This window comes from Babylonia areolata, chromosome 2 (genome assembly GCF_041734735.1).
Source record: "Babylonia areolata isolate BAREFJ2019XMU chromosome 2, ASM4173473v1, whole genome shotgun sequence".
Classification (NCBI taxonomy): Eukaryota; Metazoa; Mollusca; class Gastropoda; order Neogastropoda; family Buccinidae; genus Babylonia; species Babylonia areolata.
This window is the reverse complement of record NC_134877.1, coordinates 5,524,590-5,551,304: the sequence shown is the minus strand read 5'-3', so window position 1 is coordinate 5,551,304 and position 26,715 is coordinate 5,524,590. Positions and strand designations below refer to the sequence as shown.

The 26,715-nt window shown below is 42.0% G+C and overlaps 1 protein-coding gene across 1 annotated transcript in view; it reads right to left on the bottom strand.

The window, feature by feature from the left end:
* Nucleotides 1-26,715, bottom strand: part of LOC143296825 (protein mono-ADP-ribosyltransferase PARP14-like) — a 62,202-nt gene that overhangs the window by 11,929 nt on the left and 23,558 nt on the right. The window contains exons 10-22 of the mRNA XM_076608824.1: nt 26,372-26,605; nt 23,527-25,058; nt 20,798-21,008; nt 19,571-20,032; nt 18,537-18,697; nt 15,148-15,375; nt 13,774-13,995; nt 12,138-12,270; nt 7,883-8,029; nt 7,412-7,477; nt 5,504-5,683; nt 2,231-2,443; nt 90-292 (exon numbers count right to left, since the gene is read on the bottom strand). Of these exons, the coding sequence (XP_076464939.1) occupies nt 90-292; nt 2,231-2,443; nt 5,504-5,683; nt 7,412-7,477; nt 7,883-8,029; nt 12,138-12,270; nt 13,774-13,995; nt 15,148-15,375; nt 18,537-18,697; nt 19,571-20,032; nt 20,798-21,008; nt 23,527-25,058; nt 26,372-26,605 (3,992 nt within the window). The remainder of the gene's footprint in view (nt 1-89; nt 293-2,230; nt 2,444-5,503; nt 5,684-7,411; nt 7,478-7,882; nt 8,030-12,137; nt 12,271-13,773; nt 13,996-15,147; nt 15,376-18,536; nt 18,698-19,570; nt 20,033-20,797; nt 21,009-23,526; nt 25,059-26,371; nt 26,606-26,715) is intronic.

The window sequence follows — 26,715 nt, the reverse complement described above, 5'->3', positions numbered from 1 at the left end:
ATTTTGTTTTGGTTCTTGTGACAGCATGTTCAAGTGATGGTTACACACAATGTTTGGAAAGTGGAAAGAAAAAGAAATATCACACTTACGTCTTTGTCTTTGAAAGAGCAAATGACCTCATCTTGAATCTCTTGACGGGTGAACTTCTCCTTGGCAGTGTCATTGAAGGTTTTCAGAACTTTATAGACATCAGACTGGCTTTCAGCATATATGAACAGTGAGACCTTATAAATCTCCATCACTGGATTGTTGACTGTCTGCCTCACCTCTGCAGTGCGGCCCCCTTTGAAAGCTAGAAAACCCAACAAAAAAATCAGCCTTTGAAAAACATATCCACATTCATAACAGCCTCACCATCCACATAGATAAAGTACGACCATCCACATAGATAAAGTAAGAATTGACCAACAGCCTAATCATCCTTCTTCTTCTTCTTCTGCGTTCACCTGTATGCACACGAGTGGGCTTTTACGTGTATGACCGTTCTTTACCCTGCCATGTAGGCAGCCATACTCCGTTTTCAGGGGTGTGCATGCTGGGTATGTTCTTGTTTCCATAACCCACCGTGATTCGAACCCGGGACCCTCAGATTGACAGTCCAACGCTTTAATCACTCGGCTATTGCGCCCGTCAGCCTAATCATCCATTTAGATAAAGACAGAATTGATCAACAGCCTCATCATCCACATAATTGAAGTTAGAATTGATCAACAGCCTCACCCAACCGCCTAAATAAAGTTATAATTGATCAGCATTGATCAACAGCCTCAGCATCCACATATATAATGTTACAGTTGATTCATCCACATAAAGTTAGAATTGATTTTCAGCCTTAGCAATACATGAATAAATCTTGAATTAAGTAGTAGCTTCACCATCTACATAAAATGAAGTTTGAGCTGATTGGCAGCCTCGTCATCTACATAAATAAACAAAGTTAGAACATATTAACAGCTTCACCATCTACATGAATAAATATAGAGTTAGAATGATCAACAGTCTCACCACGTACGTAGATGAATGTAAAATTAGAACTGATCAACAATCTCACATTCTACACAGGCAACTATAAAGTTAGAATGGATCAGCAGCCTCACCGGCCACACAAATAAACAGGTAGAGGGCCCAGACTGATCGCGAATCGATTGCGATCGTGCCTTAATTTTAGTCCGATCTCCCAATCGAGCTACATAATTGTGCGACCTGTTTGAAGACATAATTGGACACAAAGCAGAAACGCCAAAGAATCGATAGACAGATAGAAAATGCGAAAAACTTAGCCGTATGAAGTGCACAGGAACAGGTGTCGAGATGGCTGCCGGAAAAAGAGGGTGCAAACCAGGGGGACAAAGGGGACATTACCTACTTCCGGGAGGTTATCGGCCGTAGTATTTTCATTTTCTCCGCATAGGCGGATAGTAGTTTGCACAGGACAGGAATGTCAGACCCCTGCCGGAGTCTGCACTAGTTGGGTCATGGTTAAGTATGTGTAATTAAATAAACATTTTGAGTTTAAATTGATCAGCCTTACTACTATCAACAGCGTGATCAAGTCCCCAAGTCTCTTTACACACAACGAGTGAACTAATTATTTCAAATCAACAGTTTACAAGCAGCTTTTCAATCAATTTAAAATCTGTATTCTTCAACCAAATTCTCCTTAAACCTGGTTTTCATTTTGATAACAAAATTACATTACCATTGCAAGTTGAACAGTATATAAAACAAACAACTCCCCACTACAAGCACAACTGTTTATTAATGTTTACCGTGATATTGAATATGTTTTTCTTTTTTCCTGATTTTATAAGTGTATGGACATAAATCTTAAAAAAAGATCCCCCCCCCCCCATGAACAACACTGAAGATGGTCCACACACATTAACTTAAATGAACACAAAGGAAACTGCACAAAAGGGCTCATGCCTGCCTCCAACCCAAATGCAAACATTGTCCTTGTTCAGTGCTCAGGAATACACCTCTTTTGAAACTGACAACCACAGTAACTAAGGTTACATTTAAACAGGTCACTTCACTGGTGTTCTGTTGGACAGAATGGACTGATGCCAAAGTCAAACTGAAGAGCCTGTGGGACTTATGAGATTGAAAGACTATATACTTCTCTTCAAGTAATGTAAATAATAATAAATAAAAAAAGAAAAGAAAAAAAAAGAAAAAAAAAAAAAATTACACACAAAACTAAGAACAAGAAATATGACCCTGCCCAAACCTGATTTTATCCAGTTGAAGATCCCTTTCCTGGTGTTGTTGTGCTTCTCTCCAGTCTGCTGTACAGCGTCGACAAAAGGGCCAATCATCTTGCTCTCAAACAACACGACACGCACCTCTGCCAGTGACCTTGGCTGCATGGCGCCATGTTTGAACATCCGCACCACTGTGTTGAACAGGGCCTGAGCTGATGCCCCAGCAGACAGGCCAATACCTGTTGGAATACACTCAATGGACTTAATGATCTTTCAAAAATAATTACTGATGATTTTAAATATGCTGATAAAGAAAACCCACACCAACACAACAACTGATGAACATCATCATCATCGTCATCATTTCTGTTGTTGTTATCACCATCATGATCATCCAAACATTTTGGGCAATACCTGCAGGACATACGCAGTTCTAGCAGTTCATCTGGAAAACCAAACCGTTGAAGATAGTGTGATGATACTGACAGTCCTCCTTCAGATGGTGAAATGAGTGGCAATACACACTGCAGTATTCTTATTGAAGTGTTCCAAACTAATACACCAGCAACTTTCATTGACTGTGACCAATCTCTGTGGGTCAAATTACACTATATCCCCTGCTTTTAATTTACATTCAAAACAAAAACAAGAGAGGCAAGACCTTCAAGACTCACTTGTGATACACTTTTAAAAAAAAAATCCAAGCTTTTTATGTATTGAGTATAATTTTCAAAATGTAATGTTTAAGATGAGAAAGATCAGTTTAAAGCAAATTAAGTCCCCTAGCATTAATTACAGATTAATTTCCCTTTTTTATTATCTGCACCAAAAACGTTTGCAAAATAAATAAAACTTCCATGCTGAGCAAAAGAAGTTCCTGTTTGAACAGAAAATGATAATAATGACTGCTCTTGTTGTTGGGTCAGAATATCAAAGTGCCAAGTTTAGAGAATACAAAAAATATAAATATAACAGTAAATGCAGTTTGCATATAATTAGGCTTCATTTTTTATTTTTTTGTGCCCATCCCAGAGGTGCAATATTGTTTTAAACAAGATGACTGGAAAGAACTGAATTTTTCCTATTTTTATGCCTAATTTGGTGTCAACTGACAAAGTATTTGCAGAGAAAATGTCAATGTTAAAGTTTACCACGGACACACAGACAACACACACACACACACAACCGAACACCGGGTTAAAACATAGACTCACTTTGTTTACACAAGTGAGTCAAAAATATAAAGCAGCTACAATGGAGGCACAAAGGCACACCAGAACAGGACCTGAGTCAGACCAGCAACTTTTCATCAAACAGCAGAAACATGAAAGTGGTATGGGGATTTCCTGTCTGCCTACTTAAGTAGCAGTCTCTGGGATAAGACCCCAGCTAATGAAGCTTTATTCTTCAGTGCCAACAGTTCCACAAAGTGGAAAGCAGAACGACGGGCGCAACAGCTGAGTGGTCAAAGCGTTGGACTGTCAATCTGAGGGTCCCGGGTTCGAATCTCGGTGATGGCACCTGGTGGGTAAAGGGTGGAGATTTTTCCGATCTCCCAGGTCAACATATGTACAGACCTGCTAGTGCCTGAACCCCCTTCGTGTGTATACGCAAGCAAAAGATCAAATACGCACGTTAAAGATCCTGTAATCCATGTCAGCGTTCGGTGGGTTATGGAAACAAGTACATACCCAGCATGCACACCCCCAAAAGTGGAGTATAGCTGCCTACATGGCGGGGTAAAAATGGTCATACACGTAAAAGCCCACTCGTGTATATACGAGTGAACGTGGGAGTTGCAGCCCATGAACAAAGAGGAAGGAGAAGAAGGAAACCAGAACTAAACTTAAGCTGGATAACTGAAGGTAAGTGTTAGAGCAGTGACAGAGAAACTCGGGAACCAGTAGAAAGAAAACTGTCTTTAAAAGGCAGCTGTTATCTTTAACCCTTTGAGCCCTGAGTTCCTGAGCAATTTTAACCCTTCTGCCTGAGCTCCTGAGCCAAAATTTTCAAATAATTGGTATTAAACCATTTGAGCCCTGACCACCGCTTTACCGGTGGCAGAGAAAAATGACATAATGCCCGGCCACTGGTTGAGCGGTGCGTAAACACTTGAAGCGTGCAGAGTCTCAACCTGGCCCGTCAGGGCAGAAATCAGGGAAAAACGTGCGAGAAAACAACTGTACACAATGCAGCAAGTAATTGATGTTCTTGATGATTTATCGGAAGTTGAGTATGACAATGATTACTCTGATAGTGAGGTGGAATTCGAATCGGATGATTTTGCTACAGATAGTGATGTTGAAAATGAATCTGAGCATGCAGAATCAGTTGATCAAAGGAGGCGTGTCAGGTTGAGACTCTGCATGCTTCATGGTAGAAATCGATCTTTCTTATCCAAAGCACACGCACAAAACACAGTGAGGGGGCGCGGCAATGTTGGTACTGCGTTCGTTGGCGTCGGAATATTACGGTTTTTCTGATTGGCTCTTCAATATAAGTCAACCAATATCAAAACATGACACAAGTGTTTTCTCACCACTCAACCGGTGGCCAGGCATTATGCCACCCCTCCCCACCACCGGTAAAGCGGTGGTCAGGGCTCAAAGGGTTAAACCCCATTTTAAGAAAAAAAGAATGGTTCATACAATGCCCTTCTTTGACAAAGAGTTTAAAACAAATTTTTCACAAACCTAGGTAGAAACAACAACAATAATATGCTTCATAAATGTACAATAACCTGTAATCTTTCAGACAATTTTTTCTTTAAGTCTGTTCAGACACATGTGTAAAGAGCTATAGATCCTTTCTGAACCACATCTGAGTCCCATTTCTTGGCATCTTCTTATGAAGATGCATAAGACTGATCTTTTTTTTTTTTCCTTGAGAATGAAATGCTTCCAAAACATGCTCATCTCTTAGGACAAGCTACAGAAATGCACTTCAGACAGATCTGTTCCTGGACTTGAGGAGCATGCTACTTATATGATAGTAAGACTTAATGGCACTGCATTAGAGCACTGCATCTGATATCTGTAGACCAAATCATATAATGAAAGAGTTGGTGATGAGACAGGGAGCCTGCCTATTGTTTGGTGCTGGCTGTTAAACCTTATGAAAGTCATCACTTAAAAATTTGCACAACCTATAATGGACATTTGTAACAGAACGAAAGGACAAACTGATTGGCTGATGCCTATCATGATTCCAGCTTCTGCACTCTTGCCTCGTCTGTGAAAAGGGATTGCCACAGAGACAGTATCTCACATACTGAACAGAGCACCGACGCTCAAGTTTACCTGTACCCAAGGCAGGCATGGCAACTGATCGAAGCCCTTGCTGTTCAGCCACTGTCAAGCAAAGCTCAATGCCTTCTTCCCAGTTCCTGGAAAACTCATCGGCGTTCACATGCAGAATGACCTTGCTCTTCAGTCCATAGGCTTTGGTCGTAACGATTCCTTCCTGAAGAATCTCTTGCACTGCACGAAAAGTTAATACGTACTTTTAAACATCTCTCAGCTGTACATGATGCATGTCATTCCTGAACAGCCAATAACAATAATCATAATAATGATATTTATATAGCGCTGAATCCTGTGCAGAGACATATCAAAGCGCTTTCGCACCAGTCATTCACACACATGCATAACTCTAAAACTAGAGAAACTGAAGACAAGGAATAGACAACAGAATTTCAAAACAAAACATCTGTGCATTTCTGAAAATGCAAACATTCTAAACAGCCAACATGATTTCAAAACAACTATGCATTTCTAAAACTGCGTACATTCTAAACAGCCAATAGAATCAAAAAGAAAAGAAAAACAACTATGCATTTCTAAAACTGCATAAACCAAAAGAATTTCAAAACTATGCATTTCTTGATAATCTATCCTGTGGCCCCTCTTCATCATATTTTCAAATAAAAAGACTGTATCATTATACAGTCTCTGCACCAACAAATTCTGGGGGGACAAATAAACAAAAATATATAACCTGCGCAAGCCAACAGATTGACTGTATGCAGTCCATTCTGATACATGATCACAATGCTGGCAGTTTCAAACGTGTTCATGTTACATGAAGCTTTAACACAGAGAGGTGTTGAATATGCAGACACATCACTTTAGTGGAGTGATGGCCTAGAGGTAACGCGTCCGCCTTGGAAGCGAGAGAATCTGAGTGCGCTGGTTCGAATCACGGTTCAGCCGCCGATATTTTCTCCCCATCCACTAGACCTTGAGTGGTGGTCTGGACGCTAGTCATTCGGATGAGACGATAAACCAAGGTCCCGTGTGCAGCATGCATTTAGCGCATGTAAAAGAACCCACGGCAACAAAAGTGTTGTTCCTGGTAAAATTCTGTAGAAAAATCCACTTCAATAGGAAAAACAAATAAAACTACACGCAGGAAAAAATATTTAAAAAATGGGTGGCGCTGCAGTGTAGCGACGCGCTCTCCCTGGGGATAGCAGCCCGAATTTCACACAGAGAAATCTGATGTGATAAAAAGAAATACAAATACAAATATTTACAAGGGATGTTCAAAAGAAAACATTGATGATGATGATGACGATGCTGGAGGATGATGTTAAGGAGATGAGGAAGAAGAGATGTTGGTCTCATAATCTAAAGGGATTGAGCCCTCGTGCAGGAGTCCAGAGAAAGAAAGCAATCACCAAACAGCATTACCTTAATATCTTAATTGCAATGTTTTTAAAAGCGAATATGTGAAATGCTTTTATTTGAGAACATATGTTTATTACTCTTGTTTAATCAAGTTATCCGCGTGTGTGGGGTGGGTGGTGGTGGTGGGAGGGTGCGGTACGAGTGTGTGGTGATTATCTGGTTGTGGTTTTCCGCAATTCATCTTTATTCTTATCTTATCTGTCTATTATAATCAATGTAATACAATGTGCAGTATAGTAGGCTATGTTTATAATTATATTCAAATAATGTTTCTTAATTCTTTCTGTTTTTACATTAAGAATACTAGTTATTACCTGCAGTGTGTGGATGTATATAGGAAACGATGTGATATTTTTTACATTTGTATCTTCGTAATATTTGTAGGGGCTGTTGTTGGCTTTTACAGTTATGGTCCCCATATTGTTTACTTGTCTATGTTGTGATAATGCACCTGACTAAATTTCTCCAGTTGGAGATAATAAAGTTATTCTTATCTTATCTTATCTTATCTTATCTTACCTTTCCTTTTACATTCCGTCTCCAGCTGTGTGCCGCACTTCCTTCTCAAAGCGCTTGCAACACCCCCTGAAAGAAAGCAGGCAAAGTCCAAATCTGACACCTGTCGCAGGTCACATAGCTGCAGAGAAACGGGAAGGGAGTGGTGGAATAGGGAGTGGGGGTGCAAGTGATCCAACAGAGTCCTGGTTTAGGGAACAAATCAAAGGTTTCTAAATTTACATGCTATTCTGGGTGAGTTCAGGGGAGATAATTTGGATGCCTTTCTCTTCCTGCATGATCTACCAAATTCAGCGCACTGAAAACAAAAAGTGCAGTGTGTGTGTGTGTGCATGTGTGTGTGTGCGTGTGCATGTGCGTGTGCGTGCGCTCAAATACAAAGCCACAGTTCAGTCAATCATTCAGTCAGTAACTTGTTCACTCACTGAAATCAGTCCATCAAGTCATCAATCACTCTTATCAAGCAGCACCTACCTCTGCTGAGGTCCAGCTGACTGTTGGTACTGTTGACAATGGCATCCGTGTCTTCCTCAGTGATGTCCCCTTTCTTGATCACAAACCGCAGCCCTCCAATATCAAACTCGGCCGTTGTGGCCCCCCCTCCTCTGCTTTCCCCTTTCCCTGTTGCAGAGTCAAAAATGCTGTGGAATTCATTGCTTCTTGTGACGGGCGCCATAGCCAAGTGGTTAAAGCGTTGGACTGTCAATCTGAGGGTCCCGGGTTCGAATCACGGTGACGGCGCCTGGTGGGTGAAGGGTGGAGATTTTTCTGATCTCCCAGGTCAACATATGCGCAGACCTGCTAGTGCCTGAACCCCCTTCGTGTGTATATGCAAGCAGAAGATCAAATACGCACGTTAAAAATCCCGTGATCCATGTCAGCGTTCGGTGGGTTATGGAAACAAGAACATACCCAGCATGCACACCCTCGAAAACGGAGTATGGCTGCCTACATGGCGGGGTAAAAACGGTCATACACATAAAAGCCCACGCGTGCGCATACGAGTGAACATGGGAGTTGCAGCCCACGAACGAAGAAGAAGAAGAAGAAGAAGATTGCTTCTTGTGCGGTCACTGCTGCTGGTATATTGGCCTGTTAACAGACTGAATATCAAATTCATTTTCATGGAAGAAACTTTAAAAAGTGTGTGTGTGTGTGTGCAAAATTATGCTGCATTTTAACATAAATAGTGCACTCACCAGTGCAGACTGGTAGTTACTTTACTGAACTCACTCCAATATATTATTTCTATTTCACTTAAGTGTTTTCCCCACCACACACACACACACACATACGCGCACACACACATACACACACATCATTTATCACCCTCTGCCCAATACCGTTCCCACCACCACGCTCCGCCCTCCACCACCCTTTTTTGTTTTTGTTTTTTGTTGTTGTTTTTTGTTGTTGTTTTTTCCCCCGTCTAATATCACTTAAAGTGGAAGACGTTAAACTGAAGACTACTACTACTACTACTTAAGTGTGAAGCACCCTCTTTTACTGCAGGTTTTTTTTTTTCTTTTCTTTTTTGCTGCCCCATCATCTGCACCATTTCAGTGGCATTACTCCTATGCCTCTCATTCTGATTCCCCCATACACGGCCACACAGCAGCCATCTTTGTTCCCACAACCTGAGCTCCAATATGGTTAAGTTGAAAAAAAAAAAAAATTTCTATTGACCTGTCGATCAGCTTTTTTGTTTGTTTGTTTGTCAATAGTTTTGATCATGTCCAGTGTCTTTATAAGACTACGCTGCTCATTTGGGCGATCAGGCCAGAATTAAGCCCTGATCAAGACACTGATTATTATCATGCAGCCCCCCTCCCTCCCATCCCCTTCACCCCTACTTTCCACTTTCCCTCTACCTTCACCACCACCACTACCAGCAGATAACAGATCACCGTCTCCCTACCCTCACCACCACCACTACCAGCAGATAACAGATCACCGTCTCCCTACCTTCACCACCACCACTACCAGCAGATAACAGATCACCATCTCCCTACCCTCACCACCACCACTACCAGCAGATAACAGATCACCATTATCCTACCCTCACCACCACCACTACCAGCAGATAACAGATCACCGTCTCCCTACCCTCACCACCACCACTACCAGCAGATAACAGATCACCATCTCCCTACCCTCACCACCACCACTACCAGCAGATAACAGATCACCATTATCCTACCCTCACCACCACCACTACCAGCAGATAACAGATCACCATTATCCTACCCTCACCACCACCACTACCAGCAGATAACAGATCACCATTATCCTACCCTCACCACCACCACTACCAGCAGATAACAGATCACCATCTCCCTACCCTCACCACCACCACTACCAGCAGATAACAGATCACCATTATCCTACCCTCACCACCACCACTACCAGCAGATAACAGATCACCATCTCCCTACCCTCACCACCACCACTACCAGCAGATAACAGATCACCGTCTCCCTACCTTCACCACCACCACTACCAGCAAATAACAGATCACCATCTCCCTACCCTCACCACCACCACTACCAGCAGATAACAGATCACCATTATCCTACCCTCACCACCACCACTACCAGCAGATAACAGATCACCATCTCCCTACCTTCACCACCACCACTACCAGCAGATAACAGATCACCATCTCCCTACCCTCACCACCACCACTACCAGCAGATAACAGATCACCATCTCCCTACCCTCACCACCACCACTACCAGCAGATAACAGATCACCATCTCCCTACCCTCACCACCACCACTACCAGCAGATAACAGATCACCATTATCCTACCTTCACCACCACCACTACCAGCAGATAACAGATCACCGTCTCCCTACCTTCAACACCACCACTACCAGCAGATAACAGATCACCATCTCCCTACCTTCAATCTTCTGCGTCCTCGCAACAACCTGAAACTTCTATATTCTGTGTTGCTGAGTGGTTTAAAATCTCAGAACATCTTGTGAGATATTCCCTCATCAGTTTAAGTCCAAAAATGGAAAAGAAATCAATTAAGTGGACAGCATGAGTAAATATGCTGTCTCCAATCATTTTCCGCAACAATTTGCCTGTTTAAATATGGGAGAGAGAACTTCCATTGATCCATCTCATGAATACGTTCAAAAGTGAATTCCCTGCTTTCTGCTGCCAAACCCAACGGCAGACACAATCAGATTCTGCATCAAACTGTATCATCAATCCCCCCCCCCCCCCCCCCCACAAAAAAACAACAACAAAAAACAACAACAAAAAAACAAGAGAGGCAAGGCCTTCAAGACTCACTTGTGATAAATTAAGTCCCCTAGCATTAATTACAGAGTAATTTCCCTTTTTTACCTCTGCACCAAAATGTTTGCAAAATAGATAAAAATTTCATGCTTAGCAAAAGAAGTTCCTGTTTGAACAAAAAATGATAATAATGACTCCTCTTGTTGAGGTCAAAGTGCCAAGTTTAGAAAATACAAAAAATATAAATATAACAGTAAATGCAGTTTGCATATAATTAGACTTCTTTTTTTAAATTTTTTTGTGCCCATCCCAGAGGTGCAATATTGTTTTAAACAAGATGACTGGAAAGAACTGAATTTTTCCTATTTTTATGCCAAATTTGGTGTCAACTGACAAAGTATTTGCAGAGAAAATGTCAATGTTAAAGTTTACCATGGACACACAGACACACGGACACACACACACACACACAGACAACCGAACACTGGGTTAAAACATAGACTCACTTTGTTTACATAAGTGAGTCAAAAAACAACAACAACAAAAAAAACAACAACACCAACACCAACAGCAGCAGCTGTAACAGCATAGCAGCGGCTACAGCAACAGTAAAAACAACAGAACAATGAAGCAGCAATATCAACAGTAAACAGCAGTGCATGAAGTAAAAAGAAAAACACACATACACAAAACCTACACTCGGTCATTACTGGGGAAGCGGAAAAGTGTTACTTGATAAGCTTTCAGTCTTGTTTTTTTTTTGTTTTTTTTTTTAATTATAGTGATATGCATATAAGTGAATGATGAAATAACTGCGGATGGACAAAATGATCAAGAATGTCTGTAATTAATTTGGTGTGCTTTCTTTGGGTTTACTCTGCATTATATTGACATTTGGCCAAGATTCACAAGTTCTGTACACGTTCATTCCGCATTCTTTTACAGAGTGACATCTTTGACAAAGCTGACAATCTTTATCCACATTCACTTTGCATTCTTCTACATTCCACTATGGTATTTGGGACAAAGATCGCAGTTATGATACAACTTCACTTTGCATTCTTCTACATTCCACTATGGTATTTGGGACAAAGATCGCAATTATGATACAACTTCACTTTGCATTCTTCTACATTCCATTATGGTATTTGGGACAAAGATCGCAATTATGATACAACTTCAATTTGCATTCTTCTGCATTCCACTATAACATTTAGGGCAAAGTTCAACAAATATGACACAATGTCATTCTGCATTCTTCTGCATTCCATCATGACATTTTAGACCAGGTTAATAATTCTCTTACACTTCCATTCATTCTGTGTTCTGCTGTGAAAGTCTGGACAATGTTCACAATCAATCTTTCTACGCATCCATTCTGCATTCTTCTACAATCTCTGGTGACATTTTAGACACAGTTCCCAATCTTGACACACATTCACTCTACATTCTGTGGCTCACAGTCTTCTTCACTCACACGTCTGTCCTGTCTGCCTGCTGGACTCTCCGGAAGAAAACACCCTGTTCTGGCGAGCGCTGGCTCCCTTGTACCCAAAGGATTTTGCACCCTGGTAACTCTTTACTGCCCCGCGTTGAGCACTTTGGAACTCCTTTCAAATACCAAACATTTGTGAAAATACAAACTTCTTTCAAATGCCAAACAGTTGCAAAAAATACAAGATCCTTTCAAATACCAAACCACTGTTAAAATATAAACTCCTTTTTTTCAAATGGCAAACAGTTGCAAAAATACAAGATCCTTTCCAATTTAAACAGTTGTAAAGTATCAGCTCCTTTCAAATATCAAACAGTTGTAAAAATGTAAACTCTTTCAAATCTTAAGCATTCATAAAAATAAGAACTGCTTTCAAATACAAATTATGCTGTAAATGAGCATGTTACTGAAATGAAAACAAAATAGCTTATAAACAAAAGACAGACCTAACAAATGGTCTGTAACCTAATGAATGGATATTTCACAGTTCACAACAAATGCTTGATTAATGAACGGTGGTAGATCCAAGATCCAGTTACGAACAAGAATACATAAAATAGGAAATTTTCTATCTAAAATTACGTTTAAATAACATACCTACCGTGACCCAACTAGTGCAGACTCTGGCAGGGAGGGGTCTGACATTCCTGTCCTGTGCAAACTACTATCTGCCTATGCGGAGAAAACGAAAGTACTACGGCCGATAACCTCCCGGAAGTAGGTAACCTCCCCTTTGTCCCCCTGGCTAGCGCCCTCTTTTGACGGCAGCCATCATGACTCCTGATCCTGTGCTCTCCATATGGCTAAGTTTTTTCGATTTTTCTGTCTGTCTGTCGACTCTCTGGCGTTCTTGTTTGTTGTCAAATTATGTCTCCAGTCAGGTCACATAATTATGTAGCTCGATTGGGCGATCGTGCTAAAATTAAGGTGCGATTGCAATCGATTCGCCGACACTCTGGGCCCTCTACTCCTGGCCCTCTCAACAACGCCAACCCACTGCCTCCTCCACTTCCTCCGCTCCCTCCGGTCGACTCCAGACTTCCAACACAAACTCTGATTACTGTCAGTTATCTAACAACACAAACAGAGAATAATCTGTTCTCTTTTCCTGCCATCCCCTTACACATCTGTCCTCACTCCCCCCCACCCCCTCATCACAGCAGATATAAGTCCACCAACAAGCAGCACCAGTAGCAAATGGACAGTTTCAGTTTCAGTTTCAGTAACTCAATGAGGCGTCACTGCGTTCGGACAAATCCATATACGCTACACCACATCTGCCAAGCAGATGCCTGACCAGCGGCGTAGCCCAACGCGCTTAGTCAGGACTTGAGAGAAAAAAAAAGGTTGATAAATAATAGATAAGCGTATATAAATAAGTAAATAAATACATAAATAGATAAATAAATAAATAATGGACAATATCAATGCACACGAATTGTTACAAAACTTCACATAGGCTGCATCTTCTCACACCCCTCTGCTTAGTTCTCTTCTCATCCCAGCAATGTAAACATGGGACCTGTCTATAATGTACTAAGCACTAACAGCACAGGTTACTGATTTGAATGCAGTCATCTCAGACATGGTTGTCACTTTCACCGTGATTTTGACTCACCTGTAGGTTCTTTCTGTCAGAGGGATAGACAACAATCCTGACGTCCTGCAGGCTTGTTGACGGCACCTCCTGCTCAAACTGGTGGATAGTCTCCAGCATGATTGTGGCCACCACGTCAGCAGGGAAGCCCAGGTTGCCAGTGCCCAGGACAGGGAAGGCCAGAGATGTGTAACGCTGCTTGCTAGCTTCCGACAAACACATCTTCACTGTGTGTTCCAGAATCTGTGGGAAACAGGCATCATACCAATCTGCTACACAACAGGGGATGCGAGCAGGTGCTTGACAACAATAACGATGACAACCCCACCCCCAATAAGTGCATACAGGTGTACATGCACACACATACAGACACACAACTGGCCTGGGACATTTGACACTGTTGTTCAAAGTCCAACAGACCACGCTAGACTGCCCAACAATATAAACATTCAACCGCATTAAACACAAAACAGTCACATCTACATAATAGGAAATTTTCTATTTAAAGTTATGTTTAAATAACATACTTACCGTGACCCACTAGAGCAGACCATGGCAGGGGTCTGACTTTCCTGTCCTGTGCAAACGACTATCCGCCTATGCGGAGAAAACGAAAGTAGCTACGGCCGATAACCTCCCGGAAGTAGGTAACCTCCCCTACATAATGTTTTATTTTATTTTATTTTATTTTTAAAGAAAAACTTACAAAACACAGTTCATGACATAATTATGCTGCAAAGAATCACAAACAAGATAGAAATACTTCAGAGTCAAACAAAGAAACAAACAAACAAAAAAACAACAAAAAAACAACAGGCCATGTAGGTAAGTAACACTGCAGAATGGACAGCTAGTGTTTACAATCTCATTGCCTAATTGTCAAAGCAAAATAGCACAGAGGTACATCACAGACTGCAGAAAAGAGAAAAAAAAAAAAAGACTTGCAGGAAAAAAAGAAAGGGAAATGGACTGGGAACTGTGCAAAAGTTGCATGGACAACCCATGCTCGTCTACAAACACTTGCAAGCGCATTAATTCACATGCATGCTGTGTGCAGGCATGAGTGACCTCTGTACGTGCAAGTGTCTGTGTTCACATCCAACCATCTTCATTATCTGCATCTGTATTACTCTTTTTGTCACAACAGATTCCTCTGTGTGAAATTCAGGCTGCTCTCCCCAGCACCATCCTTTTTTTTTGGCATTTTTTCTGCCTGCAATTTTATTTTTCTATTGAAGTGGATTTTTCTACAGAATTTTGCCAGGGACAGCCCTTTCGTTGCTGTTGGTTCTTTTACGTGTGCTAAATGCATGCTGCACACGGGGCCTCAGTTTATTGTCTCATCCGAATGACTAGCATCCAGACACTTTACCTCTAGATCAACACTCCACTTACCTGCTTAGCGGCAGAATTGGAGTAGTTGCAGATAACAATGTGAAAGATCTCTCGGCAGTTCAGCGCATGGCCCGTGGTGCGAGCCATCCCACCGACCTGAACACCGCCAGGGTATTTGGCGCTGCATTCCGTCTGCAGGCTCTGGCCAGCTGCTTTCAGGATGGATGAAGACACTGCACCATTGTGCAGGGCCAGCCCAGCGGAGGTGGAGTTCACGATCACATCCGCCTGTGACATCAATTAAGTAAAAAAAAGAGTCATCAAAGTCACAGTCTGTCCAAATGAAATATACTGGCTTTTCTAGAAATTTTTTTTTTTTTTTTTTATCAAATTCAGTCTGTTCAAATGAAACATACTGGCTTTTCTAGAAAAAAAACAAATAATCAAATTCACAGTCTGTTCAAATGAAACACACTGGCTTTTCTAGAAAAAAACAACAAATAATCAAATTCACAGTCTGTTCAAATGAAACACATTGGCTTTTCTAGAAAAAAACAAATAATCAAATTCAGTCTGTTCAAATGAAACACATTGGCTTTTCTAGAAAAAAACAAATAATCAAATTCAGTCTGTTCAAATGAAACACATTGGCTTTTCTAGAAAAAAACAAATAATCAAATTCAGTCTGTTCAAATGAAACACACTGGCTTTTCTAGAAAAAAACAAATAATCAAATTCAGTCTGTTCAAATGAAACACACTGGCTTTTCTAGAAAAAAACAAATAATCAAATTCACAGTCTGTTCAAATGAAACACACTGGCTTTTCTAGAAAAAAACAAATAATCAAATTCAGTCTGTTCAAATGAAACACATTGGCTTTTCTAGAAAAAAACAAATAATCAAATTCAGTCTGTTCAAATGAAACACACTGGCTTTTCTAGAAAAAAACAAATAATCAAATTCACAGTCTGTTCAAATGAAACACACTGGCTTTTCTAGAAAAAAACAAAAAAAACATGCAGACCACCTTCTTCTCACTGGTTTATTGTCTATTCACTACATGGTGATTTCGACATGTACGTATTCATTCCCTTTCAGCATACTCACTTACACAATGGGCATGGAGACTGGGTGAGGGGTAAGACATCGGTAGGTGGGGTGTATTGAGAAAAAAAATAACAACAACAAAACAAAACAAAACAAAACAAAAACAAACCCAAAAAACAAACACCCACCCCAAATCCCAGTGAACGTTAGTGTGGTAGGGCATATGGTGGAGGAGTCAGCAGTCATACTGCCAATAAAATAGATATAAAAAGAGCAACTCATTGCAGAGTATCAAATTCATTACAGACCAAGTATTGTTCTAATGTCAAGTGCATATGCTTTAGTGACATAACAATTAAGCATATAATTTTTGACTGTATCTTGATGAAGCCTTATGTGCATGAAAGTGTGTCTCCACAAGTGACTGAGAATGTTGATGTTTTTGACTATTTGCATTCATTATCAGTTGTTTCGCTTGTCAGTTTAACGACTTCTTTTTTTTTACGAAGTCCTTTAAGTGATTTCCTGTAATTGTATTTAGATTTTTTTTTTTTTTTTCAAATTTCACCCTCATTTGCCCAGTTTCCCAAACTCTCCATTCATTCACATCTCCTACCCCTTCTAACCGATAATACTCAAATGTATTCATAAATACTTTAACAAAATGTCTTCAATCACCGAAATGTGTGACGGGACATGAAAACAAAATTCCTCCTCGCGGAGTATCATAATTGTGACCTCAGCAACTGATGCAAAAAATTTTTGGGAATCTTACATATCACCTTGAATGTCACTGTGCCTTATGCTCAAATCTATCCCATGGCAATGTGAGTGTATGTGATGTGAGAGTAGAGAGAATGGGAGTGGGTAGATGGATGGTGGTGGTGTGGTTCGAAAGGGAGAATGACTCTTCTTCTTCTTCTGCGTTCACTCGTATGCACACGAGTGGGCCTCTACATGTATGACCGTTTTTACCCCGCCATGTAGGCAGCCATACTCCGTTTTCGGGGGTGTGCATGCTGGGTATGTTCTTGTTTCCATAACCCACCGAACGCTGACATGGATTACAGGATCTTTAACGTGCGTATTTGATCTTCTGCTTGCATATACACACGTAGGGGGTTCAGGCACTAGCAGGTCTGCACATATGTTGACCTGGGAGATCGTAAAAATCTCCACCCTTTACCCACCAGGTGCTGTCACCGTGATTCGAACCCGGGACCCTCAGATTGACAGTCCAACGCTTTAACCACTCGGCTATTGCGCCCGTCTAAGGAGAATGACTTGATTTTTTTTACCCCTTTTACCTTTTCTATCCAAAATTTTATTTTACAATTTTTACAAAATCTGTGGCATGCAGATTACAATTATGTTCCTTTTTACATGTATGTATTTTAAGTGAAAATTGCTGTCATCTCAGCCGTTTAATCATGTGTGTGTGTCTGTGCATGGGTGTTAGTGTGAGTGTTGGAGTGTAACAGTTGTAGTATTGATAGTATGTTACTTTGTGAGCTTTATGCATTGTGGGTTTTTTTTAATTTTATAATATCAATGATTTTGTTTTATTTTTCTACTACTTTTTATATGCTTTTTTGTTTCACTTTAGGTACTGGATTGTAAAGCACTTAGAGCTTGCTTATGCTTGTATTATAGCGCTATATAAAAATTAAAATATATATTATTATTATCCTCCTGTTTTTTATATTGTGTTGTGAGAACTGGACAGCTAAATAACACATGGTGTACTGAAATAGTGCCAGAGCAACAGCAGTAATATTTTATTGAATATTTTGTATTACAAGCATTTAGTGCTAACATACAGATAACAATTTCTAGATTTTGCGGATACGAGAATGTTTCGGAGAGACTTAAAAAACAACAAACATACTAGATTACCAATAATATCACCAAATAAAAAAAAACAAAAACAACAACAACAACAACAGAATCCTTAAGTCAGATATATATCAGGTATGAAACTTCAAACTGCATAACCTGCATGTCAGTGACATTAGCAAATTATAATCCTCAACACATAAAAAGAGCCATAGATAGAATCTGCGACAAATGAGAATGCCGCCTGTGATTAAAACTGCACACACTCATAGACTGTTTAGCAATTTCCCCAGAGATGACAGAAACAGTTATATTTATAGCACACTCACAGACTGTTTAGCAATTTCCCCGGGGATGACAGAAACAGTTATATTTATAGCACACTCACAGACTGTTTAGCAATTTCCCCGGGGATGACAGAAACAGTTATATTTATAGCACACTCACAGACTGTTTAGCAATTTCACCGGGGATGACAGAAACAGTTTTACTTATAGCACACTCACAGACTGTTTAGCAATTTCCCCGGGGATGACAGAAACAGTTATATTTATAGCACACTCACAGACTGTTTAGCAATTTCCCCGGGGATGACAGAAACAGTAATGATTCTCTGGGTGCTGTCAGGGTGTGCGCTGTACGCAGCAGCCATCGGTGTTTGATGGTGCGCCTCTGGATACCTTCCGTAGTCAGTGGCCACTGGTGACTGACGGCGATAGTTTGTATCTGAAAAAAATAGCGTTCGTCTGTTTCAAACAAAAACAGCACCGGTATCACCCTTTGACCGCACACCGCACCAACACCATCAAGATCAGCAACAACAGCAGCAAGACCTACCGTGCAGCATCTTTACAGTTGCATGGTCATGGCAGCTGGTTGCAGTCTAGATATGTTGTAAAAGTTGTGATGCAACTGTTGAAAACAAAAGTTTGAATAACATCTAAGGAACAATAAAAAAAATATAAAAAATAAAAATTTTTAAAAAAGGCTGTGAGAAAGATGAGTGTGGAGGGAGGAAGGGAAAGGATGGTACACACAACTGCCCCTTGGGACAGGTTCTTTGGCCAGAACATGTCAATGTTCAGTTTTACCACACACACATGCTCGCATGCCCATGCTCTCTCTCTCTCTCTCTCTCTCTCTCTCTCTCTCTCTCTCACCCACACATGTGTAGGCAACTGTAACGGGGTATTGCATGAGACTCATTTTGTTCACATGAGCCAGACATGTAGAATGCAGAGATAGGGGGTTCTGACCAAACGGTACAGGCCAGGTTCACTATTTCAGGAAGAGCAGAGAAAATGAGAAGGAAATGACCTGAACTAAAAGCAGCTAAGCAGTCCATGACCATTAAAACACACACATACGCACAAACACACACACTTGCACACACAAATCAAGCACTTATGCACAGGCACAACACACACACACACCTGAACATATGTGCTTATGCATGTCCACACACTAACAGAAACACAAAACACACACTCACACAATAAAACCACACACTTACACACATGTCCACAAACACACAAAGTCAATATCAACAGAAACACAGACTGAACACCAATAGGAGGGGAGACAACCGCACATCCACACCTTTCCTCGCTGCCGGCTGGCCATGACCAGTGGAAGAACTCTGCTCTGATGGGAAAGTCTTCCGCAGGGCTTTAGAAAACAGTTCAACAATGTTGGCACCAATGTGGCAAAGGTACACACTCTTGATGGGGCAGCGTCTGTGGGAGTTGAAGAACCCTTCCACAGCCTCCACGATGACCTTGGTGGATTCCACAGCTGGGTATCCGAAAATCCCCGTGCTGATGGCAGGAATGGCGATGGAGGAAAGTTTCAGGTCGTTGGCTGTCTGCAGGCAGGTCATGACGGTGTCAAAAAGGCAATCCTGCTCGCCGCTGCGGCCTCCCTTGTACAGGGGCCCGACAGCGTGGATGATGAACTTGCACTGCAGGCGTCCTGGGCCCGAGACGATGACGTCCCCTTCTTTCAACGGCTGTCCTCTCTGCTGGAGTCTGTCGTGGCACTCTTTCTGAATGCTGTCACCGCCTGAAACAGGAGGCAACACGTGCATGGGTACTATCACACATAAACAACACATACACACACATACGCAAACACACACATACATAACACTATTTTTGGGGTCTTTTAACTTTAAGGCAATATTTTGAACAGATATATGAAAAATGAAGTAATAGGAGGAGTTTGTATTATACTCCATGTTTGGTGTTACATATACTTACCATGTCAAACTGATGCAAACTAGGCCTATCGGTTTGCTCTGCTTGGCCAAATTTCGCTCGGCTAATGGTGAAAAGACGAGCCGTCTTGCCCCGGTCCGCTCTCAGCCAATCAAACGCCTCTAAAAGCTATAAGCACTGAATTTTGTATCCAAAACTCATGGCCAAACTACGACCTGATAACTGCAGCATATTCAATTTGCTGTGTTTTATCACCTATCAAGTTCACAAATGATGCGAGAAGCAGAACAAACAGAAGAGGAAGGAATGGAGGAAGAATGAATGAAACAACAACAGTAGAAGAGTGCATTTCAAAAGCATATGTGCTGCATCTGATAAATTAATTTACTGTGTGCATAACTGTCAATGCAGTGTGTATGTGTGTGTGTGTGTGTGTGTGTGCGTGTGCATGCACACACGCATGTGTGTATGTGCGTGCATGAGTGACATATGTGGTGTATAAATGTGCATGACTACATGGATCTTGCACAGGCTGAGGCTGGCTGAATATTTCTGACTGCTTCTACACAAACACAATTCAGACGATCTTGACAGCCACGCAACACTCAACCTTTTTTGACAATATCTTGAGCCAAGCCGCCAATATGATCCATTCTGTTGTTGGCAGCATTGACGATGGCTCCTACAGCCATCTGAGTGATGTCCCCCTGTACCACGGAGACAGTGACACCATTGGGCAGCTGAGCACTGGCTGATGTCTGCATGTCCTCACTTCCCCTTTGCATACCACCTGCCGAGCTTACAGTGCCAGACCCCATCACCTGTGGTTGGCAAAAGTCGTAAAATTCACAAGCTGAAACTACTACCTCAATGGAAATAACAATTTTGTCTGCCATTGTTTAAGCCCAAAATTAATGATATATCAATTATGATAAGAACAATAATAATGATGATGATAACAATAATGAGAATAATGATAATAATACCAATAATGAAAAAAATGGAGGACAATTAGTCAAACATATAATATGTCATCATTGTATCAGCCAGTATGGTGAAATGGTAAGTGTTGTCAGCTTAGTCTTTTGTGGAGGAAGCAAGCAGGAGGCAAGATTGCACTGGCTCTTAGTGCTGCAGCCTTGGGGGCTAGTTTGCTTTTGGGAACCATCCCTATACCAACTGTCCTAAAACCCTCTTGGCCGAGAGAGCGGGGGTGAAACTTGGGCAAGACACTCTCGACTATAATCAAATTCTTGCCCAATTTGTTGGAACAGCAGTTGCCTCCTCTGCTGTTCTGGTGGTCAAACACGACTATCATACATACATGGTGAAATGGTTAGCGTTATCATTACGCTGACAAAGTTTTACTTTTATCACACAGACTGTCGAATTGGGAAAGACACATATTTCAGCCCCCACCACAGGAATATCACAGTGATTTTTTGATTTTTTTTTGCTCCAGACTAACTCCTGTCCAGACTTGAGTGTGTTGTGGGTTCAAATGGAAAGGCTGAGACCACTCACACAAGTTTCATTTTACAACTGAGTGTCATTCATTTCATGGATGAGTCACTGAGAATTTTGTCCATCCCCCCTCTCCTCCTAACAAGCAATGCAGATGCCTTCATTTCTAAGGCCAAGGTGACAGACGGCCGCAATAGCCGAGTGGTTAAAGCGTTGGACTGTCAATCTGAGGGTCCCGGGTTCGAATCATGGTAACAGCGCCTGGTGGGTAAAGAGTGGAGATTTTTATGATCTCCCAGGTCAACATAGGTGCAGACCTGCTAGTGCCTGAACCCCCTTCATGTGTATATGCAAGCAGAAGATCAAATACGCACGTTAAAGATCCTGTAATCCATGTCAGCGTTCGGTGGGTTATGGAAACAAGAACATACCCAGCATGCACACCCCCGAAAACGGAGTATGGCTGCCTACATGGCGGGGTAAAAACGGTCATACACGTAAAAGCCCACTCGTGTGCATACGAGTGAACGCAGAAGAAGAAGAAGAAGAAGGCCAAGGTGACACAAATATGTTATCATGAAAGGAAGCACATAATACAACCCCATCACATTATGTCAAACCTGAAGGGATTTGCAAAACAGAGCAGCAGCATCCTCAGTCTTATACACTTTCTTCTTCTTCTTCTGTGTTCGTGGGCTTCAACTCCCACGTTCACTCGTATATACGCGAGTGGGCTTTTTACGTGTATGACCGTTTTTACCCCACCATGTAGGCAGCCATACTCTGCTTTCGGGGGTGTGCATGCTGGGTATGTTCTTGTTTCCATAACCCACCGAAAGCTGACCTGGATTACAGGATCTTTAACATGCGTATTTGATCTTATGCTTGCGTATACACACAAAGGGGGTTCAGGCACTGGCAGGTCTGCACATATGTTGACCTGGGAGATCGTACAAATCTCCACCCTTTACCCACCAGGCGCCGTCACCGTGATTCAAACCCGGGACCCTCAGATCGAAAGTCCAACGCTTTAACCATTCGGCTATGGCGCCCGTCGTGTCTAATAAACAAAACACAAATAACCAAAAAACGAAAGAAAAAAATGTCCCACAGTTTGTTGCCTTTCATGCCATGCTCTCTTGGTAACCTCATAATCTAATTTACCATCCACTTCTATGCCTGTGGTTCTGCCTGAGCCAGTGGAAATATTGAGTTCATATACTGCATTATAAGTCATTCATGAAAAGCAATGACAACACGTGTTATCAACTGTCAACATACTCATTCAAGCACAACCTGCATTTTGGAAATGAGGCTCAGCTGATCTTTCAGTTTCAGTTTCAGTTTCTCAAGGAGGTGTTACTGCGTTCAGACAAATCCATATACGCTACACCACATCTGCTAGGCAGATGCCTGACAGCAGCATAACCCAACGTGCTTGTCAGGCCTTGAGTGCATGCTATTATATATATGTACCTATCAGCGTGGATTTCTTTTTACATAGTTTTTGCCAGAGGACAACACTCTCGTCACCATGGGTTCTTTTCCAGTGCGCTATGTGCAGTGCTGCACACGGGACCTCGGTTTATCGTCTCATCTGAACGACTAGACGCTCAGTTTTGATTTCCAGTCAAACTTTGGAGAAAGGGCGAGAGCGGGATTTGAACCCACACCCTCACGGACTCTCTGTATTGACAGCTGAGCGTCTTAACCATTCTGCCACCTTCCTCCTGATCTTTCACTAAATGATAATGCTAAAATCTCTACAAAAGTAGAAACAAGAAGCCTATTCTTCAGAACCAAAAGTGTCATGTCACAGTAAACAAAGCCATGAACAGCAGACCTAAGACCATGAACAGTCACACCTGTGCTCACCTGCAGCTGACTGTCCTCTGGGTGAAGAGACAGCACACAGCGACAGCTGTCTCCAATCAGCTTTAGTTCTTTGTCAAAGTCCGACTTGAGCAGCTTGACTTTATTTGGATCTTCAAAGACTTCCTCGTGACACACTATGGTTTCATTCAGGAGTTCCAGCTGCTTCATAAGCTCCTGTAGGCCTTTCCTGGTTCCCTTTATGTTGATGGCATCCTCTCGCACAGTGATCTGCACTTTGTATGCCTTCAGATTGGTGGCAATAGCCTGGAGGCGGTTCTGCAATTTCATGAGAACCAATTTCATCCGGCTCGGGGAGAAGCATACGCTCTGTGAATAGATGGTATTTTCTGCAAGGAACTTTTCCACTTCCTCCACGACTGCGTGCAAGAGGCTGTCAATGCATGTGACAAACACCTGACGCTGGTCATGAGATGGAGTGATGAGGAGGACTCCTTGTGGACGATCCTTTGTCAACACTGACACCAGTGTCTGCCAGTCTGGGTGATGCAGTAATTCAGAGGATTCTGGGCTTAAATGGCAAACATGTTCAACCACTGATCTGGTGATGATGTGGATGGCCTCCACCAGGCTTCTGTCATCAAAGGCAAAGACAGTGATTTCCTCCTTCTGACCCACTTCCCAAACAGATGAAATGTGGCTATCCTTGAATTTCTGGACAATGTAATTCTTTGTTTCCTTGCTGCCCAGAACTTTCTTCTGCATGTCGGTCATGGTGGTGATTTTCTGTGTTTTCACAGTGTTCAGCAGTTGATACATCTCCACCTCTGCTTCCTTCACATCTTTCAGCAAGCCTTGGAACACAATCATCTTCTTATTCTTCTGGATGTCCACTGTCAGCCCCTCATGGCGTTTCCCTGCCTCCCTACTGAACCCAATGGCCAGTAGCAGGCTCAGCTGAGGCCGAGTCAGTTTGGGGATAGTTTCTGTCACTCGCTGTTTCCTCTTTTCAATCTCCCCCTCTTTGGTTCTGATGACAGAGCTGACCTGATCGTACAACTCCTTCGCCATGCTCTTCATGCCCACCACCACAAAGCTGGCTTCCTCAGCCACGTGGAACAGGGTTGCTCCCTCAGGACTGCTGATGTTGGCATCCTGTACTGCCTGTTCCACCTCTGTCCACAGCTGCTGCACCACATCGTATGTTATCACTTCCAGCAATGCCAGAAAACTCAAAACCGTCTCCTCGGCATCCACCCTCCAGCTGCGTGCTAGGATGCGAGCCTTGGGAACCTTGACCGTTAAAGTGCAGTCGATGTACAGCGTGTTCTCTTCAAATCTCCCTTGGGCATGGTTTGAAGACAGCTGCTTGAAAAGTCCTGATGTGGCGCTTTGGGACTGACGGAGAAAGGCGACCTTGAAGCGATCCAACTTGTCCAGAACCAGCGGCTGTGGCATGGTGAAGGCCATGGGGTCGTCGCTGCCCCCTGACTGACCAAGGCACTCCAGGTAGCGCTTCACCCTCAATGCCTGGCCATCCAAGCTGTGCGACTGGCTCAAAACTCCTTCCAGCACTGAAATCAATACATCAGAAACACATAAGCTACAATGCATATCATGCCCCAATGTCTCTACAGTTATGCTTGGCTGGCTCAAAACTCCTTCCAGCACTGAAATCACTACATCAGAAATACATGAACTGTAATGCATATCATGCCCCAATGTCTCTACAGTCATGCTTACTGAATCTACCACATACTGTTCTGTCATGTGTCTCTTGCTCGTGACTTATATCAATGCATATCAACACTGCTGAATGTATAGGAAGGAATGTGCTGTTTTGATGAAATGTTTAAACTTGTAAACAGGAATCCCACAGGTCAAATCATCAGTGTAACTTAAGAGCCGTTAAACTTGGACTTATTTGTTAAACTTGTTGAATAAAACAAACCTGCCATATTTTACCAACCTGACTTTATTCTGTGTCACATTCATAAAGAATTCTCATCTCTTGGCATACCATGTACACTTTCGCCATCATCTCCTCTTTTGCGGCTGTTGCATATTTTGGTGAAATTGTCCAGTTTGTGTGCATATAACTCCATATAAAAGAGAGAGATTCAGATTCAGATTCAGACGGTTTAATGTGTTTCGGCCATAGGCACACATACACATTGGGGAAGGGGAAGATGGATGGGGGAAGAGGGATGGGGGAAGAGGAGATGGGTAATCCAGCAGCTCATTTACAGACTAATAAGAGAGAGAGAGAGAGAGAGAGTGTTTGTAAGTGTGTGTGTGTGTGTGTGTGTGTGTGTCTCAGCGAGAGTGTGTGCATGTGCATGCAAGTGTGAAAGTATGCATGCAAGAGTAGAATGTTTTAACCTTGTACATGCCGAAAGAAAAGATTTCAATCTGATCAAACATGTTCTAACTCTGTACTGTATCAAAAACAAACGACTGACACAAAGCAAACACAAACAGTACATACTAAGCATTCACTATCATTGCATCATATACATTGGTGCAACAGCTGATTTTTTTTTTTTTTTTTTTTTTTTTTTTTTTTTTACCTTTTAAAAAAGTGTCATATTTTCTGGGTTTTTCCTTCTGTTAATCATTCCAGATCTCACTGGAAGTGGAATTTTGCTGATACATGTGACTCGATTGCTTTTCACATGCTGAATTCTTTTTTCTTTCTTTTTTTTTTTTTTTGGCCCTGCAATGCCTTGCTTCAGTCAGTAAATCAATGATCAAAACTTAAACCCCCCACCCCCCACCCCAACCCCCCAAAAAACAACAACATTATACAAATGAACACAAAGAGAGACTTAGAAAGAAATCTCAGAAGAAAAAAAAAAAAAAGACGTAGAAAATTACAGAAATTTACCTTCATGGTTATCAAAGTAAATGAAACATTTTTTCTCCTCTGGAACCATTCTCACTCCTTCGACAGCCCCTCCTGAGCTGCGTTTGCTCTCAAAGTACAAGAGTACCGTGTCCTCGGTGGTCTTTTCACTCAGGTTCTCCACCAGCAGGCAGTTGGAGATAGGTACCTTGGAGACTTTCAGATACCGCTTCTCTAATGACCTCTTCTGACTCATCTGAACGGTATGGGAAAAATCTGCAACAGATGTGTGGTTCCAACAGAACCTGTCATGCAAACCTGATGTGGGAGTGATGGCCTAGAGGTAACGCGTCCGCCTAGGAAGCGAGAGAATCTGATTGCGCTGG